General features: G+C 33.8%; 2 protein-coding genes across 2 annotated transcripts in view; both read left to right on the plus strand.

Moving 5' to 3' along the window:
* Nucleotides 1-11,415, plus strand: part of LOC107455789 (FH1/FH2 domain-containing protein 3) — a 148,733-nt gene extending 137,318 nt beyond the window's left edge. The window contains exons 35-38 of the mRNA XM_043052061.3: nucleotides 410-602; nucleotides 6,104-6,248; nucleotides 8,018-8,200; nucleotides 10,135-11,415. Of these exons, the coding sequence (XP_042907995.2) occupies nucleotides 410-602; nucleotides 6,104-6,248; nucleotides 8,018-8,200; nucleotides 10,135-10,187 (574 nt within the window). The 3' untranslated portion in view covers nucleotides 10,188-11,415. The remainder of the gene's footprint in view (nucleotides 1-409; nucleotides 603-6,103; nucleotides 6,249-8,017; nucleotides 8,201-10,134) is intronic.
* A 4,239-nt stretch (nucleotides 11,416-15,654) lies between these two features.
* LOC107449240 (cAMP and cAMP-inhibited cGMP 3',5'-cyclic phosphodiesterase 10A-like) lies at nucleotides 15,655-17,043 on the plus strand. The gene has a single exon (XM_043052063.3). It carries the CDS (start codon nucleotides 15,655-15,657, stop codon nucleotides 17,041-17,043), a length of 1,389 nt encoding a protein of 462 aa, XP_042907997.1.
* Nucleotides 17,044-18,393: the final 1,350 nt, after the last annotated feature.

Here is an 18,393-nt window from a genome sequence, read left to right on the forward strand (position 1 = left end):
ATTGAATTATAAACAATTAAAATCAGCAAGTTTCAGCACGAAACTAATTTTGGATAAACCAGTTATAATACCTAGATACATAATGTTAAATGTTTGTTATAGTATGAAAAAAAGGCATTAAGTAATATTTGAAGCAAATCGGATATGTTCATTGGATTTAAGACACCTCCAGTGAGTCATTTGAAAATTCTATAGAATTCACAAGCAATTTGTTAAGTATTTAATCGTTTCATACTTTGCCGGACAATTTTCGGCTCTTTTTAAAATCTTAGTAAATTAAATAAATTTCAAAATTTGCGAACTTTGAAATCCAAAAATGCTTAGTATTTGAGCTAAGTAGTCCGCTCCTCATTCCATATTCTTAATTTGAAATTTGAACAATTATCACTTATTTTCTTTATTTCGACAGGTTTATAAAATTACTCGTGTTCCTTGGTTTCCCCTCTCATTCCATTCGGGAAGCAAAGGTCCACACAGTATGCAAAGTAATCAGTGAGTTTTCCCTTGAGTACAGAACATGCAGAGAGAGAGTTCTGCAACAAATTGAAAAGGCTGCAGCTCTCAAAGAAAGAAACAAAACAAAAGGGAAAATTGTGGCACAGGTAAGAATACATATGTGTATTTATTGGTATAGTACAGTGCATCTTAGAAAATAAGTCGCTACGAACCGAATGGAGTCACAAGAAATGTGTATTTAAATCTTTCTTTTTTTTTTTTTTTTTACATTGTGAAATAATATATTGAAAATCGCACACTGGTTCAGGTGGCTCAGTTGACGCAATGTTTCTGTTTCTTTAAGAAATATATTTTTAAAATTGTCCGTCTTCAACGAATGATTTGTCTGTCTTCAGCGAAGAATTATAGACTCTACACCGAATGATCGCTTTATTTAATCTAGAATACAATTCATGAAAAGTACAATGAGCCAGGCAGTTAAGAGGCCGAAATGTTCTGATTCTTTTAATATATATATTTATTTATATATACAGGGTTATTCATAATTCCCTCCGCCTGTAAACGCCATTTTTCTTTACTACAACTGGCTTCAGTGTTACATGTTACTGCCATCTACCGGCAACTGCTTAAATTGAAACTTGAGTACTTTCGAAATAATTTCATACGTTCTTTTTTGCCATATTCATCTTCGTTTTTTTACTATAACGCTTCGAAGCCACGGAGGGAATTTGAAATGTTTATTTTTATATATATATCTATATATATAAAAATCTCTTGTCACAGTTTTAGTGGTTAAACTCCTCCTAAACGGCTTGACCGATTTTGATGAAATTTTATATGTATATTCAGTAGGTCTGAGAATAGGTTTATAACTAATTTTTTTTCATTTTTTGGACAGATTTAACGTATATTTTAAATATATCTTTATTTAATCGTATTCGGATCCAAACTAGACGTGGAAACATAACAATTAAAAAACAATATTCAAGCACGTTGCAACAAATCATATTAAACTCTAATACTTATGCACGCCCTTAAAGGAAGAGCATCAAATATATTTGCAAGTATGTGTATAAAGGCAGTGATATAGCAGTATTTCGAGTTGAAAATACCAATGTGACAGCTCTTCCAGTGAATTGGGTATAATATAAAAAAAAACACAACTACTTCCACTTAGTAGGAATAACATTTACCATGACGCAATGCTAAATTCTATGCCATTATCCACATAAATGCCACTATCCACATAAATCAATTATTAATCAAAAATCGAATATCAATTACTTTTCTTTATAATGCAATAAAATCTGGCGAGCAGCTATTTAAACGATCAAACTCTTCGTTTGTTTATTTGTGGCTTGAAGTTAGGCTCGCAGAAAATGCCGTTCATGGGTTAAATTTAGTAGGAATAACACAGCCTGTGACGTAGGCTATAGTATACCCAATAACAACGGCGAAATAACGCTGTACCAAATAGGCCGGTTCATCAGCTCCAATGAAGCTGTTTGGCGTATCTTTGGATTCCCAATTCATGAACGGGATCCAACCGTTAGTCATTTTAGCCGTTCATCTTGAAAACGGTCAGAGCGTATATTTCACGAACGAGACAGCGATTGACCGAGCTGCAAATCCACCGAAAACTACACTCGCCAAATTTTTTGAATTGGGTAATCGTACGGATGCTTTTGGTGCCGTTGCACAGACATTACTCTACTCAGAAGTACCACCCTATTTCACACGGGTTCAAAAAAATGGATAATACGCAAGCACGGCACACCGGTTGATGTATGTCCCGGTTTATTCAAATCAAACGCCTTGGGGAGAATATTTACAGTCAATTCAAGGCATACTGAGTGCTTTTATTTTCGACTGTTGTTGGTTAATGTCACCGGCTCATTGTCAATTCAAGATATACGTAAAGTCGATGGACATCAGCATCCAACGTATAAAGATGCATGCCTTGCACTCATCTTGCTGGAAGACGACAACCAGTGGGAATGTATGCTTGCTGAAGCAGCATTGAACTGTACTACAAAGCAAATTCGTCTACTATTCGCTATAGTATTAACTACATGTTTCCCGGCCTGTATAGAAACGTTATGGGATAATCACAAAGATTCTATGACTGATGATATACGGTATCAACATCGCACACGTTGCAACGATCTAACGATAACATTCAGAGATGCCATGTACAATGAAGCACTGATTGTTATTGGGGATCTTTGCATTATTATTGCCAAATTGCCACTCAGTCATTTCGGTATGCCTTCGCCAAATCGAAGTGCATCTGATTTATTAAACACTGACATGAATCGTGAACTTCAATGCAATACGATAGAAATAGCAGCGATCGTTACTCGCAATGTTCCACTAATGAATGAGGAGCAAAGGAACATTTATGACCGCATTATGCTCGCAGTTTCGGCAGGACAAGGTGGATTTTTTTTCCTGATGCACCAGATGGAACTGGCAAAACATTAATTATTTCGCTAATTCTCGGTGAAATGCGATCAAATAATGGCATCGCGTTGGCCGTTGCATCATCTGGCATTGCTGCAACTTTATTGAACGAACCAACGAATTGAATCTGTAGATGCAACAGTTATTGCCAGGTAACTTGGTGATATATAAATCCGTTGATGCAGTTTGCGATCCCATTGAAGCTGCAAATTTTCCAACAGAGCTTTTAAACTCATTGGATTTACTTGCCATATCACCGCATAATTTAGTACTCAAAGTTGGATCTCCAGTTATTTTGCTTCGTAATTTGAACCCACCACGGCTGTGCAACGGCACGCGATTTGCCGTTAAAAAATTTATGAACAACGTCATCGAAGTCATTATTTTAAATGACAAATTCCGGGATGAAAGTATATTACTTCCACGAATCCCTATGATACCCACAGATGTGCCAATTCAATTTAAACGCATTCACTTCCATATAAGACTGACATTTGCAATGACAAGGCCAAACAATGTCAGTTTGTGTCTTAGATTTGAGCACACCATGTTTTTCACACAGACAATTATACGTGGCATGCTCTCGAGAGGGCAAACCACTCAGTTTAATTGTGTTAGCTAAAGATGGAATGACAAAAAATATTGTATACTCCATTGCACTAAGAGATTAATATTGTTGACTAATATTTTCAGAATTCGTTGTATATATAATTTATAAAAAAAAGTTACAATAAATTAAAAAAAATATTATTTGGTGTGTTGTTATTTTCACATTCCGTCATCGTTCATAGCGCTCCATGCCTCTTCCACTCATATACCACATACGCACACACTTACAATAAATAAGATATATTTTCATACTATAGAAATAATTCATGTGGCAAAACAACGTTTGCCGGGTCAGCTAGTATATATATATATATATATATATATATATACCGAAGAGCCATTACATTATGACCACCCTGCTAATAACATGTAGGACCACTTTTAGCCCTCAAAACTGCTAGCAGCCGCAGTGACATTGATTCCACAAGGTGCTGATAGGTAGTCTGAGGTATCTGGTGCCAAGCGCTCACCAACTGGTCCTGCAATTCCCTCACATTGCGAGAGGGTTGCGTGACAGCACGAATTTGGTTTTTCAAGTAGAACCACAAATTCTCTGTTGGATTAAGGTCAGGTGAATTTGGGGGCCAAGACATGACTTGAAAGTCACTCGAACCAATACGTGACGATTCGACCCTTATGACATGGTGCATTATCCTGTTGGTAAACACCATCACCCGCAGGAAAAACTGTTGCAATGAATGGGTGAACTATGTTCAAGTAGCTTACAGACATCACGGATTGTTCCATGAGGATTATGATGGGTCCTTAGTGCCCCATGAAAACATTGTTCCTGAGCGAGAAACCATGAAAACCTGGGCAAACCCATTGTTATAGATGGAGGGTGGTCATAATGTAATGGCTCTTCGGTGTATATCTATATATATATTTCTCTTACACGGCACCAAAAAAAAGCCTCATTACAACTCCCCGAATGGCAACGTTAGATAATCGACTAATGATTGCTGCTAAAAATGTCACATGGCAAATGTCACATGAGGTGGCTCAACATATAGCGCTTTTTAAAAAATGGAAACAATAATCAGAGTGAGCATTATCAGGTTGTTCAATTCAGATTCATGCCCTAAAAACATGATAATATTTAATTTAAACTCAATTAGGAATTAATTAGGCTGGCCTTCTCCATGACTATAAATAAGTCACAAGGTCAGACTTCTGAGAAAAATCAGTTTAGTATTGACTACAACAAGACAAGTTTTTAGTCATGGACAACTTTAAGTTGGCCTGTCAAGAGTTAAGTCATTTGACAGCCTTTCAGTAATTGCTCCAAGATGCCAAATCTATAATTGAGTTTTCAAAGAAATTCTAAATGCTTAGTGTTAATTTCTTAGAGCTTTGCAGAAAAAAATGTTTTTTGGAAAAACTTTAATTGAAACTTCTATTGGCAGTAGGCAAGGGGCACTGCCAAAATCAAAACTCCCCGATTAGAAATGCAGCATGGCGACCTCCACGTGGTATTTCTCTGGTCTAAAAGCCATGCATTCTTCTAAAAGCCATGCATTTAATTTATTGTATGTAAAACATCCTTATTTTGTTCTAAAATGTTATGTACTTTATCACAAATGTTAATTAATATAGAAATTGATTTCAATAATGCTGATCACCAAAAAATATTTCATTTGGCGATAAAACAAATTTTTGCGTTCTTGAAAATGAAGGACTTTTTGAGGGTTATTATCTCACAAGGAAAAGTTAGGTTAGGGTTTAAAGTTTATATTTTTAAATAATAAAATTTTTTTCTAAAATTTTCAGAATTTCTCTCTCTCTCTCTCTTTATATATATATATATATATATATATATATATATATATATATATATATATATATATATATATATATATATATATATATATATATATATATATATATATATATATATATATATATATATATATATATATATATATATATATTTTATTTTTTTTTTTTTAAACAGAATATTTGCAGAAATATATGCTTCTGTAAATGAAAGTCAGTTTCCTTACAACACTAGCAAATTTTTCATGATATATCTGAGAAAAATTCAACGATTATAGCAGCTGAGATGGCAAAACTTTTAAAAGAAATTAAGGTTCGAAATCTTCCTTCCGCAAACTAAGTTTTTTCAAATTTTATTTTTTTCGGAGCAAAAATGAAATTTTTCTAGTAAGACCACTAGTAGGGTCAAAATGCCATATAATGCTTAAAATAATACAAGATAACAATTAAAATTATCTTAATGTCTTTAATGAATCTATTCCTCGACTCACGAGTCTCATATATTTCCTTAAATTGATTACTTTTAGCTGTAATCAAATTTTAGTGTAAATTAAATTAAAGCTATTAAATCGAAAGGTAAGTTGTAAATCACAAAATTTACTATCACTTTAAGTATTAAAAGAAAATCTGCCGTTAAAATGAGACAAGTTCGCGTGTATAATAATAGGACAGACTGCTAGTTTTACTAACAATTTTTAAATGGACTTTTCTCATTTGTTCATTTAATTTGTCGGAGAAAATGAAACAAAATATTTTTGAATAAAATAAGTGTTATTTTACTAATTAAATATTAATTTAGCCTCAGAAGTGTCGCCCTCAAACAAAAGAACAAAAAGAAGATCAGCAATTGAGACAGATTCTTGGAGAATCTGATGCAGAGGAAGCCAAAATGACTCAATGGGGATCAATGATAAACCTCAGAGGTCGAAAACCAAGCACACCAGGTATTAAATTCTGTTTTCAAACAATGCAATTCTGCACTACCTTGGAAACAACTTCTCTGTCCGGGAGTTGACTTCTAAACAAGGTCAAACTACTAAATCACTTTTTTTTAAAATTAAGCTTCTTTTCTTTCAGTTCATCGGAAGCTTACAACGTGTGGAGTGTGTTAAATCTATTATTCCGAAATTTGAACTTTGGGGACATTTCTTACGATCAATATACAAAGTTCTGCCAATATTACAACGTAGGCGAATCTTCAAGCGTTTGTCAGATTACCACATTTTTCATCCTCGTCCCATCGAATTCTCAGATAGTAGTAATAGTAATCTGACGATCAGTTTTGGAGCTGTATGCTTCATTAATAAGCTTGAAGATCTCATAAATTAAGGGAGATGAAATTGGAGTTCCTTCGAAGCGATTGAATTCTCAGATACCATTCATCTGATTCCTATTTTATGTCTTGCTTCGATCTGCCGAAAGTAGTAGAAACGATGCTTGATCTTAACTAGGAGGTTACATGTGATGATTCCCGACCTTTTTCTATTGATCGCAGTAACTCGTCCCGCACTGATAGTAAAGATCCCAGTCGCATCACTGGTTGATTAACCACTTTGATCAGCCTGCGTTGGAACCGATGTTATTGGTCCTCTTTAAACTGTTCGCATGCAGTTCGTCGGCTTGCTAAAGTGGGAGAGTCATCCCCTCAGCAGAGGATCAAAATTGTGTCTTCGGATCATCCTCAGGGATCCATTAATTCAGCTCTTGTGCGACCTATCTGACGATCTATCAACATTGTATCGATAGTACGATCTATCAACTCCTTCAAAAATGCTAATTTCGGTTTTATATTGTTTTACACTCTTTGGACTTCAGTAAAAGCAACAACAAAAATTGGTGTATAGAAAAATTTATGATGGTAATATCCTTGCTTCATGCTATTATAACATCACAAAACAGTAAATAGTTTTTCAATACATTAGTGTTCCTTGCCAGACCAAGTGTTCTCTCTGTTCTGTAATGTAAAGACAGTGGATTCGAATCCTACCGAAACCGTGAATGTATCTTAGTGATGTCCTTCTCAAACCTGTATCATCTGTTTTTAAATATGACAAAGGCTTACAAACCTGCATATGTATGTGTATCAAATAATAAACAAATATAAGCCAAATACAAAACATTTCAAAAGTTCTCACTCAAACTGAATTGCGTAAAAAAAGGTTATGCGTGTTCGATGATATTACTCATAAATGCTACCAGCAAATAATTCTGAAGACAGAGATGGGAGCAGTTTACTTAACTTAATTGAAATGCAAGCTAAAGTTCCCCGTTTGGTAGATGGAAAATCTTTCTTTTTTTTTCGTGTGTCACTTAAAAAATAATCATTAAAATCTTTCTAAAATTATGATTTCGGCAAAAAACTTAAATAGCAAATATGTTCATTTCAAAATGATAACGGACATTTTTTATTACTTATTTACTTTTAAAAAAATACTCACAAAACTATTAATAAAAAATCATAATGCATGGCCTCAAGTTATTTTTATTTATAAGAGCAAGATTCTGATTAGGGCTGGATTTGAGCTTTAGCGTTTGGCGGTAATTATTCTTATGCGTTTCAAAACAGTTATAATAATGCCAACAATCACAATATCGTGAAATCGTATTATTTGCTTAAGTCTAAATCCGTTCCATAAATCTTTCTAGTGAAATTAAAGTTAGAACTTAGAATTAAAAAAAAAAGAACCAATTAAAATTATGATGCTTATTTTAGGTGGAACATTAAGCAGACCTAATTCCGTAATGATGTTAGACCGAGGATATTCGACACCTTACGAGAGTACGACCGACATTGATGACGAAATTCTAGAGAGCCTGGTAAAAACAGCAACTGCACAACCAAACAGAACAGAACCCAGAACACGGAAGAAAGCAAGATATGCCGATAGAAAATCATGTAAGTCCTATTTTAATATAACTTTTCGATGTAAATCGACGGAACACATCTCTTAAACTTCATCCAAGCATCTTACACACTAATCGTTATACAATACGCATCTTTGAATATTCGAGCGACGATGAAAGTTATTGAAATATATCAAAAGCTCTAGAAAAGAGGACTGTATAAAAACACCATAACCAATTTGATGGGTTGAGGAAATTTAAAGGTATTTCTAGTAATTGCCTTTTTTTCCCTGGCATTCAAACAGGTTTTGTTGTTTTCAGTCATAAGTTTCATTGTAGGGATTTGTTAGATTTCGATAGTGTTTTGTTTTCACGCTTAACCATCATCTTACAATCCTTAATGTGTGTACTTTTAACTCAATTTTAACAAAAATTCTACAAATATATATTAAGCGTGCGCAATACAAAACACCCTGTATACTATCCACTGCTACTTATCTCTATGAAAACGGAATTTCCCAACCATACAACTTCTGAGGAAATATTTATGTGCCGAAACTGCTAGTACACTTTGAAATTTCATCATAGATATATGTTGTTACGTAGTTATATTTATAACAATATGTGATTTGTTTCAACTGTGGAAAGTAGAAAAACATTCAAGCTTGGACTCGCTAGCATTAACTTTGAGAAACGCTAGCTTACGTTACTTTAATTAAAGAGTAAAGCATCTCCGCAATAGCCCATTGTAGGCCACGGTCCTAGCAACACCTCCTAGAAGAAAGAAGGTCTAAGCGCGGATCAATTTAGTAGCTTAACGTAACGAACATAAACTGCCCAGAGTGGATGGTATATGAGAAAGATGTCACTACGTTCAGGCTACTAAGCTGCGCAGTGGTGGAAAGTACGAAATATGTCATCACGTTTGAACTACTAAAGGATCATATTTCGTGTTTATGGTAACTCGTGCTGAGTCCTTCTCTTTTCTTGGAAGTGTTGGGTTAAGGCTTTACAATTTCATCACCAACATCATGATGGTAGCAATGTGGTCAGCATTGCCCACCAGTAACTTCCCAGAGACGCTCGGATGATGGAGTCTGTTAAGGCGTCCCTTGCACCGATGGTTGGAGAGCTGCGGGTAGAGAGTTGAAAGCCGACAAAAAGACTGAAGTGTATACGCAGCAAGTTGTCGTCGATGAAAGTACTCTCTATTGTTATGGTGTGGAAGTTTGGAGAGAGGGGTACGAGCTCTGGTGCTGTCCACGTCCAATGTCATAATTAAGTAGCATTTCTACCATGGCCGCTAAAAGATAGAGCCCTGAAAATGAGCTAGGTGCCTGACCCTTGTTGAGTGATGTTTACTTCCCGGTACTTATCAATATTCAACGGCTTCAAACCATGATAAAACTCTAGTTTTAGTATTATTACCTGTATAGCACTCCCGCAGCTGTCGGTTTCACAATTTCAAGAGCATTATGGTTCCAGCCGAGACTGGATATGAAGCTGCATGGGGGCTTCAAGCCGTTACCGGGAACAGAACCAAAATCCATCACGATGATAGCTTATTGTCTTAATTAATGTTCTATCTTATTACGTTCCAAATTTTATTGTCCTGGCCTATAGGGCATGTAACATCTGTAAATGTAATCAGTTGCAACTTGGAGCTCTGTAAACAGCACAGCTGTACTCTTACACCCATGCAACCCAGGGTCACTCTCTGGGTTGTTTCATTTGAAAGTCTCCTTTGTTCATCACAATCTATTCGTTTTCTTGCAATGATTAGACACAGACGTGCATTTTGGTACATCACTATTCCTCGGATGCCTCCTATAGGAGCCGGGTAAAATTAAATTGAATTAATGTTCTATCTATTGCAGATATTTTTTCAATATTATTGCCTATATATAAACTTACTGAATGGTTTCGAATTGTTATAGTTAAATAATAAGTTTCTATTTTTATACAATCCTACTTTTTTTCTTACAGTGAGAAGAACACTGAAAGGTGGTCTAGATATCGGTGATGCTTTGGTCACGTGAGAAGAGAGAAATATTTATTTATATTCAGAAATGATAATTCGAAACTGCTGTTATTCATCACTGAGAGTGATATTTTGTTAGATATATGGAGATGTATATTGTAAAGCCACAAGTGTTTTGTTATATAATGTTACGAATATTTTTAATGAATAGTTTACGTGTCTATAACCAGGGCAATCGCATTTCTAATCAAGAGAATAAAACAAAAATGTATTTACCCGTGAAAAATCGGGAAAATTCACTAGCAAACCTGAAATTAATGACGAAATGAAACAAACCTGAATGACGAAGCGTAAACTAGTTATAAAAATATTATTTTGATGTTTTTTTTTTTGTTAATAAGTATTCCTATTAGAAACATTTTTATGAAGATTCCTATTAAACAAACATTCATCGCTAAATAAATTGTTTATATGTTTAAAAAAAAAAGAATTAGCATGATTTAGGGTTATGAAGCCCTGTCTATGAACAAAATTCGAAAATCTACTGAAAATGGAAAAACAATAAACTGAAGATAACCTATGGGTGCAATTTTCTGCATTGAAAAGCAATTTGTCAGTGTATATTTACTGGAGGCGAATAAAACTTATACCGTCAAAAATATAATATCCAGGCAAAAAATTTCGCTTGGACACTACCGGGATGGGGATAAAATATCGCAGCGATTCAATTATTATTTATCGTTGTATTTTGTACTCGTGACATTTTATGAAAGCAATATATTTTGTTATGAAACTGTCGAAATAGATACTAAATGATGGTATTTGACAAAACAAACTTATAATAAAGCGGTCGTGACCGTTGGGAACTAACATTTCTCGATTTCATAAAAATGTCTTTCAGCTTGTTTTTTCACTAAAATCGGCACTTGATACTGAAATATAACATTTTTAACGAATTCAAGTTTTATCGCTTTTAGTTTATCAATTTATTCCATGACAAGTGATTACTTTTAAATTGAATTAAGAAGAAAAAAAAAGTTTACATTTACATCCACACAAATAAGACAATACTGAAATTAAAATACTTTTGCCATAAAGTTATCTTTTAGTCAAGCATTTTAATGAAAAGTATGTTTTAGACATGAAAACATTAAAAATTCTTAACCAATATGAATGATGTACTGTAGTGAACATTCAACGGATTTTGTTTGTACTATCTCTATAATATTGTTAAGAAATATTTTGCTCAATAAACGGGATATTTGCAACTTTGTTTAGTTGCCTTATGCAATCTTTCTCATTTTTTTCATGCAAAAAATAAATATAGGCACTCCGTAAAAGCTGCTTATATTTGTGGAATTATTGTCAGAAGTGATGACAAAAAAATATATGGAAGGCGGGCCGCTAATAATAATGTAAGCCAAGAAAGCAACAAAAATATTTCTATATTTGACAAATCACTATTGAGGAAGGAAGGTGAGCAGAGTATCAAAACTAGTTTGATTGCCAATTGAATCTTTAAAGTGTTCCGAACAGTCGTCTTTCAACCTCTCTCTTTTTTCGACAGTCAAACATATTTTCACTCAGACGTTTCTTAGTAGCTATTTGTCTGATTTTGATATCATTGTTATTTTTTCCTCACTTCCAATCAATTATACAGACACTAAATGGTATTCTTTTTAGGCTGTACTTTTGAAAAGAATTACGAAAAGATACATAAAGGGGCTGCCTTTATGGAAGACCTCGCGATTAACAAATTAACGGAAATATTTTCATAGTAAGATAAAAATCTCAAGAAATCAAAATTCTCGTTTAAAAAAAAACAAATTTTTATAAGGAAAAGCCAGCATTAAATATTCCGAAATTTTAAGACTTGATTTCTCAGGAAGTATTCCATAGATTTTGTATTTTGCAACATAAAATTACATTCTTCTCAAATGATGTAAAAAATTGCATACTTTGCAATTCAAATCCTTTTTCGACTATTATTAATTAAAACACTGAAAAAGAATAAATGTGTGCAAAAATTTATTTTTTGCATGGAATCATCTTTGGATAAACGAATTTTATAGTTGTGTGCAAAAGTTTTTCAATTCGCTTTAAGAGTTCTCGAGATATGGCGAAGTACGCAAAATTGAAATTGGGGTCTCAACTTTGGATCGCTCTTCTGACTGAACTGTGGGGACCGTGTTTCCCACATTACAAGTACCCCCCCCCCCATTTTGGGGATCATAAATCCGAATCTGTTGAAAAGGGGGTACATTTATTCATTGAAAGTACGTTTTTGTGTCTGATTTAGTAACTCAGTGCCTGAAATTATATCAAATTATATATAATCAATTAGAATGTTTGAAGTTACCCCTTTAGAACCATTAAGATCGTGTGCTAGAACGTGAAGATCCGATCATTAGATCAAAAGTTAACTAGCGCAAAGTTAATTAGGGTAATATCTGTTTTTTTCCCGCTCTGTACTTAGGCTCCTCGACAGCGAACAGCGAAGATTGCAAGTCCGCACCCTTAAGACATTAAATGACGTTGTTAGCACTGATAAGAAAATACCACGAAAAGTGTTAGTTAGGATTAATTATTGCTTTATTGAAATAACATACATTTGCCTGCCTGTGTGCTCAATTTAGGCTTATAAACCATTGTCAAATAGATGGACAGATAGAGCAATTCAGAGAAGGACATCACGAAGAATACATCCAGGACTACGACGGGATTCGAACTCGCCCCCTCTTATTTTAGCTCTGAGTTGTGAAGAAATAGGAAGTCGAAGGCCTTTCAAACTAATCGAATCAAACAACTTTTGTCAGTATATTTTGATATTACAAGACGTTTCGCCATATACTCTCTTACCAAGATATGTCGCTGGTTCAAAGTTAAAACGACACTTCTGCATTGACTTCTCATTCAAATGACATGAGAAGTGAGTGCAGAAGTGTCGTTTTAACTTTGAACCAGCGATGTGTTCTTGTTTTATTATATTATCGCAATGATAAATAAAGAGTAAGTGAAAGTATAAAATTTTACTTTTGAAAAAGTTGTATGGCCGTAAAAAGTGTGTTTATGTGGATGATTAGCAAAAAACAGAGGTGTATGCTATCCGTCTTGCAAGTTTTAACATCTTGTTTGGAATCCAAGGAAGAAGGGAAAAACCGAAGTTTAAGAAAACAACCTTATTTCAATTATGAAGTTTTGCCGAATATCCATTAGCTGTTTAATTATAAATCAAATCATATTTTAATCGCATTTTTAAATTATGTGAAGAAAAAAAATTTGAATCTTTTTTGATTGATATGTATTTAAAAAAGAGGCTCATACATTTTAAATAGTATAAAAAGTTTCATTTGATGAAATTTCTGGGATTATTATAGTCAATAAAATACAAAAACTGTATTTCATTAACCATCATTAATTTTAACTGATTGCGATATTTAACATTTATGATTGATAATGGACTCAGATATAAGAAGTTTTTATTATGTGTCTTAAATATTTGAGTTTATAATTTTGAGTAATGATGGATGTTAAATTCATTTTAGATATGAAATATTTTTTAGTAATTTAAGAATAAATAGCTTTAAATAAAACAAAACTGAAATTATTTACATATTTTTAAAAGAATAGATTCAAAATGATTACTATGAACCCTTTCATATTACTTACATATCATAATTATTTAAGCTATAAAGCTGGTACAAAAAAAGTCTGTGATAGTGTTTTACATGAGGAACTTTCCCAATTTAAGGGAATTTACTGAAATATACAAAAACAACAAGATAATTTTTTATCAATTAAGATCAGGAGGTTTTTGAAAAACCCAGTAGGATTGGCAGCTATGTATAAACAAATTTTATAAATGGACGAAAAAATATTTATTTGCGTCATAAATTCAAGAAATATGGCAAGAAAATGGAAAAAGAACGTTAAGAGGACCAAACTTTTGACCGTTCTCTTTTTTAAATTATAAGGGAATTATACATTCTAAATTGCAGATTGTATCTAATTAGGTACAATCGATACAATTTTTAAAGTGACAAATCGAAAATTCTTCGAAAAAGAAAATTCGTTAAAAAGACTTCTTTTGTCACTTAATTCATCAACAGCGCTCATTGATTTGCATATTTAAAAAGTTACTTTCTATTAATTATTCTTTTCTTTCTTCACCTCTTTTTGAAAACAAGGGACAAATATTTCAAAATTACAGAAGCTAAAAAATAAATAGATTTTTCTTGTAGCATATTTTGTTTCAAAAATGACCTCATTTCATTCGAGGATTTTATAAAATTTATCATTGAGTGATATTGAAGTTGAATTAACGTGTAAAGGTATGTACGTAAAAATGTGTTGAAATCGTTCTCAAAGACATCTAAAGGTTTATAGATTTAATTATAGACAAGATATTTAAAGATATTTCTAAAAGTATGTACTCTCGTTAATATCCTGAATACCATTTCTTAAATAAATGTCGAATGAAAGATAATTATCGGAAACGATTAATATCAAATTTATGCTTAGTATCAACGGTAATCATCAAATACGATAACTATCGTATAATCCTATGACCGGAACAGCCTGGGTGGAACGGCCAGACTAGAAGGGTGGAATTAGGCCCAAGTCCAAGGGCGTGAGTTCGATCCCAGCCGGCCGAAGATTCCCCGTGTAGTAAATGGTGACTGGTGCACGTTTAAATTTGTCGGTTCACAAAGTCTTCCAAGTTCCCATAACAAATAAATACCTCTTTGGGTACTGAATTGGAGATTGATTAATCTTTGGATGAAGGAATGAAACGATCTGTGGATAATTACGATCTCTGGATGAATGAATAGATGTATGAATGAGTCCACCCTTTAAATGGGCGTGACGAATGGTGTGGCAGAAGTTGAATTCTTGGCCATAGATGGCTCCATTGGAAAACAAGAACCATCACACCACCTCTGCCTTAATGGCAGACGACGACGACAACAACAACATCGTATAACCCAGGAAACATAAGGATTCCATCTTAGAATGTAATATTCTTTCCTTGAGGTCAAAAGTTATTAAACTTTTATATCGCGTTATTCTGTTCTAGGCACATTATTCCGTTCTGATCAAAGCTTAAATTTACATGCAATTCAAATGCCATGATGTGAACTTTTTACTCAGTTATACGCAGTTCACGGTGCTCTCTCTCTCTCTCTCAACTTCCTTTTACTGATATCATTACTGTGTATCTGACGCTTACATTCATGTCTATTTTTAATTTGGACAACCTTTATATGAAAATAATCAAAATAAGAGGATTGAATTTTAAGTGCCAGCGTTATAATTCAGAAATGACTTAGGTTTTCTATTTTTGTGTATGCTTTAAATTGAAATAAATACTTTTTCTCTATTTAGTGGGCTGGCAAAAGTGAATATTATTGAGAGCAAAATATCAACACTTATTTTTCTTGTATACATTTCATTTCAAAACAAAAACTAAGCAAAGTTGTTCTTTTGCTTACACTTAAGCGATTGATATTAAACTCGTTATTTAAATGGGAAATTCAGAAAGTGGTTTTCGTGAGCCTCCGAAAGAATACCTTCGTGAGATAAGAAGAGAAACGAACATACGCCTCAGGGAATTCGTCACCTCTAAAAGAAGACACAGTTCAATAAGAATCCTGAAAAGAGATGAACCGTCAACAGAGGTAAGAGGATTGACTAAAGAGACAGTTAAAAAATTTATCATCAGCCACCCCGATTTTCTTGATGATTTCGTAAATTCTCATGTATCACAAAACAGAATTAGAGCTTGGCTCAAATTATCTGTAAGCACCATAACAAAACCAGGTGATGAGCCAGTTGATTCTAACAGTAACGAAGAATTTGCAACTGAAATCGTGGAGCGAAACTTTAGGCAAAGGAAAGTCTTGATCTTGACACGAAACCACCTCTCATACCCCTTCCGATTTCGCTTGGAAGAATTAAGAAGCTTGATTGACCGTCCTATCACCCAGGAAATAAACAGCTACCCCGAAATAAATAGCTACCTCTTCCCCTATACAGAAATCAGCACCGATGACATAAATCGTGTGTTTATTAACATGGCTATCCAGCTATTCGGACCGCATGGCTTTCCATTGACAGAATTGTGCTATTTCCTATCAACCCTGAAAGTCAATTACTTCGATGTGGAGTACCACAATTATAGTCATGCCTTGAGTCATGCTCAATCTATGTTCTGGATGCTGAAGAGGAACCCGGGTGTGTTCACCGAGGTTGAAATGAAGGGACTCATGATCGCAAGTATTGCTCACGATGTGGGACATTTTGGTGTAAACGAAAGGTATATAAAAGAAGTGGGGAATGGTTTAGAAAGAATGTACCACAGTCCGATTCTGGAACATCACCACACACAAGTATGCTTTCTAATTCTTGCCGATATCAACTGCAATGTGTTCTCTGATTTAAATGCTCAAGATTACAAATTGGTCCTCCGATGTATCCGGCATGCCATCAGATCAACTGAAGTGAGTAGGTATAAGATGCAAATGCACACGTTGCACCAACTTCTTAATCCGAATTTCGATTTTGAGAATCAGGAAGTGAAGAGTGCAGTGATATCCCTCATGATGATGGCTTGTGATTTATGTGCATCGTGGAAGCGTTGGCCAGAACACAAAAATATAGTTTGGAGTCTTTACAGAGAGTTTTTCAGACAGGGGGATAAAGAGATGCTTCTAGATGTAGACTCGCCACCAGAGATCGTGCGAATGAATGCTGAAAGCATTCCGCAATTCCAGCTTGCTTTCATGAAAAATATAGTTCTACCCGTCTTTAAACTAGTTGAAGAAGTATTTCCGAATTGTAGATCAATACTTAAAGAAACTATCAAAAACTATAATCTTTGGAAAACATATCATACCAGTCGATCTATTATGTAACAATGGCGTTCTAACGAAATCCAAACTATATAAGGGTTAACCAAATGCAGTGAACACCCAAATGAAAGGTGAACACTCTTGATTCCATCAGAAACACAACGGCAAGCCCAACACAACCTCCATTATTATAAATTAAGGATAAAGAAATGCCCCCGGCATTTCCAAATAACTGATTAAACGATTCGCGGGTGAGCATTTAAAGAGAATGCAAAATTGTGCATAAATAGATGCCCCCACAACTGAAAAGCGCGATTTTTGAAGGTGATCATAATGTAGACATTTGTCGTCAAATGTTTGCTGTTTATGGCAAAAGCATTGTCTAGAATAAATGGTTCTGAACAAATTTTGTAAAAAAGTTTTCATAAAGTAGTTAATCAATGTCGGATCTGACAAGATTCAAGGACAGCAAACATCGTGATCTCCAATGAATCAATTGTTGCTCTTGTTGATAAATGATATGGGGTAATAGAAAGGAAATAAAACTATTTTATCTGTTGTGCTTACTACTTCTCGTTGTATTGTTTTTTTGGACGCATTCTCTTTAGCACGATTTTATGTTCACTTCAAATGCTCTCATGGGAACTGGTTAATCAGTTACACGCTGTCTGTGGTATAATTCTTTGACTTTCTTAACGATGTTCTGTAAAGACCACTATTAATATGCATTTTTAAATTCATTATCAAAAATGAAAACAAAAATGCATTCGCATTGAGTGTCGCAAATTAATATTTAAGTGAGAGGGGAAAAAAGGCTATAAAAACCTGACAAATTGCAGTTCGGGATGTGGATGTAATAAACAACAAAACAGATTTGATTGTGAAAGGAAGCTGATAAGAATTGGAACAAGATTACTACAAACACTTTCAAAATTTAATTTCCAATCGAGTCTCTTTTAATGTTTAATTTCTCTCGCTTTCCTGAACCTTGATTTGTCAGATTTTGGAAATGGTTTTGTTTTTTCCTCGCTTAAATAATAATTTGCGACCCCCAATGTATATTCTTTTTTACTCACTTTTTGATAAGGAATATAAAAATATAGATTAAGGACGGTTTATACGGAACAATCTGTATTATGATCGGGAATGACTTCGCTGCTACGATTACTGTATTTCTTCGAATACACTTTCCTTTTAGCAACCCTTACATATGCTGTCACCAGAGTGTAAAATAAATATCCTCATCTAATGCAGAATTAATTTAATAAATAAAAGTAGTTTTATATATATATTTTTTAGTATCAGTAGATGTAAGTGAAGACATTCTATCTCAAAAATTTTTAGTCATTTTTCTTTCCTTATTTTTGTATTTTTGGAATTTTTATACTTTTGAGCTTGCTTTATAAAAATAGT

The sequence above is a fragment of the Parasteatoda tepidariorum genome, chromosome 3, assembly GCF_982258835.1.
Source record: "Parasteatoda tepidariorum strain Cologne lab strain chromosome 3, Ptep-v5.0, whole genome shotgun sequence".
NCBI classification, from domain to species: Eukaryota; Metazoa; Arthropoda; class Arachnida; order Araneae; family Theridiidae; genus Parasteatoda; species Parasteatoda tepidariorum.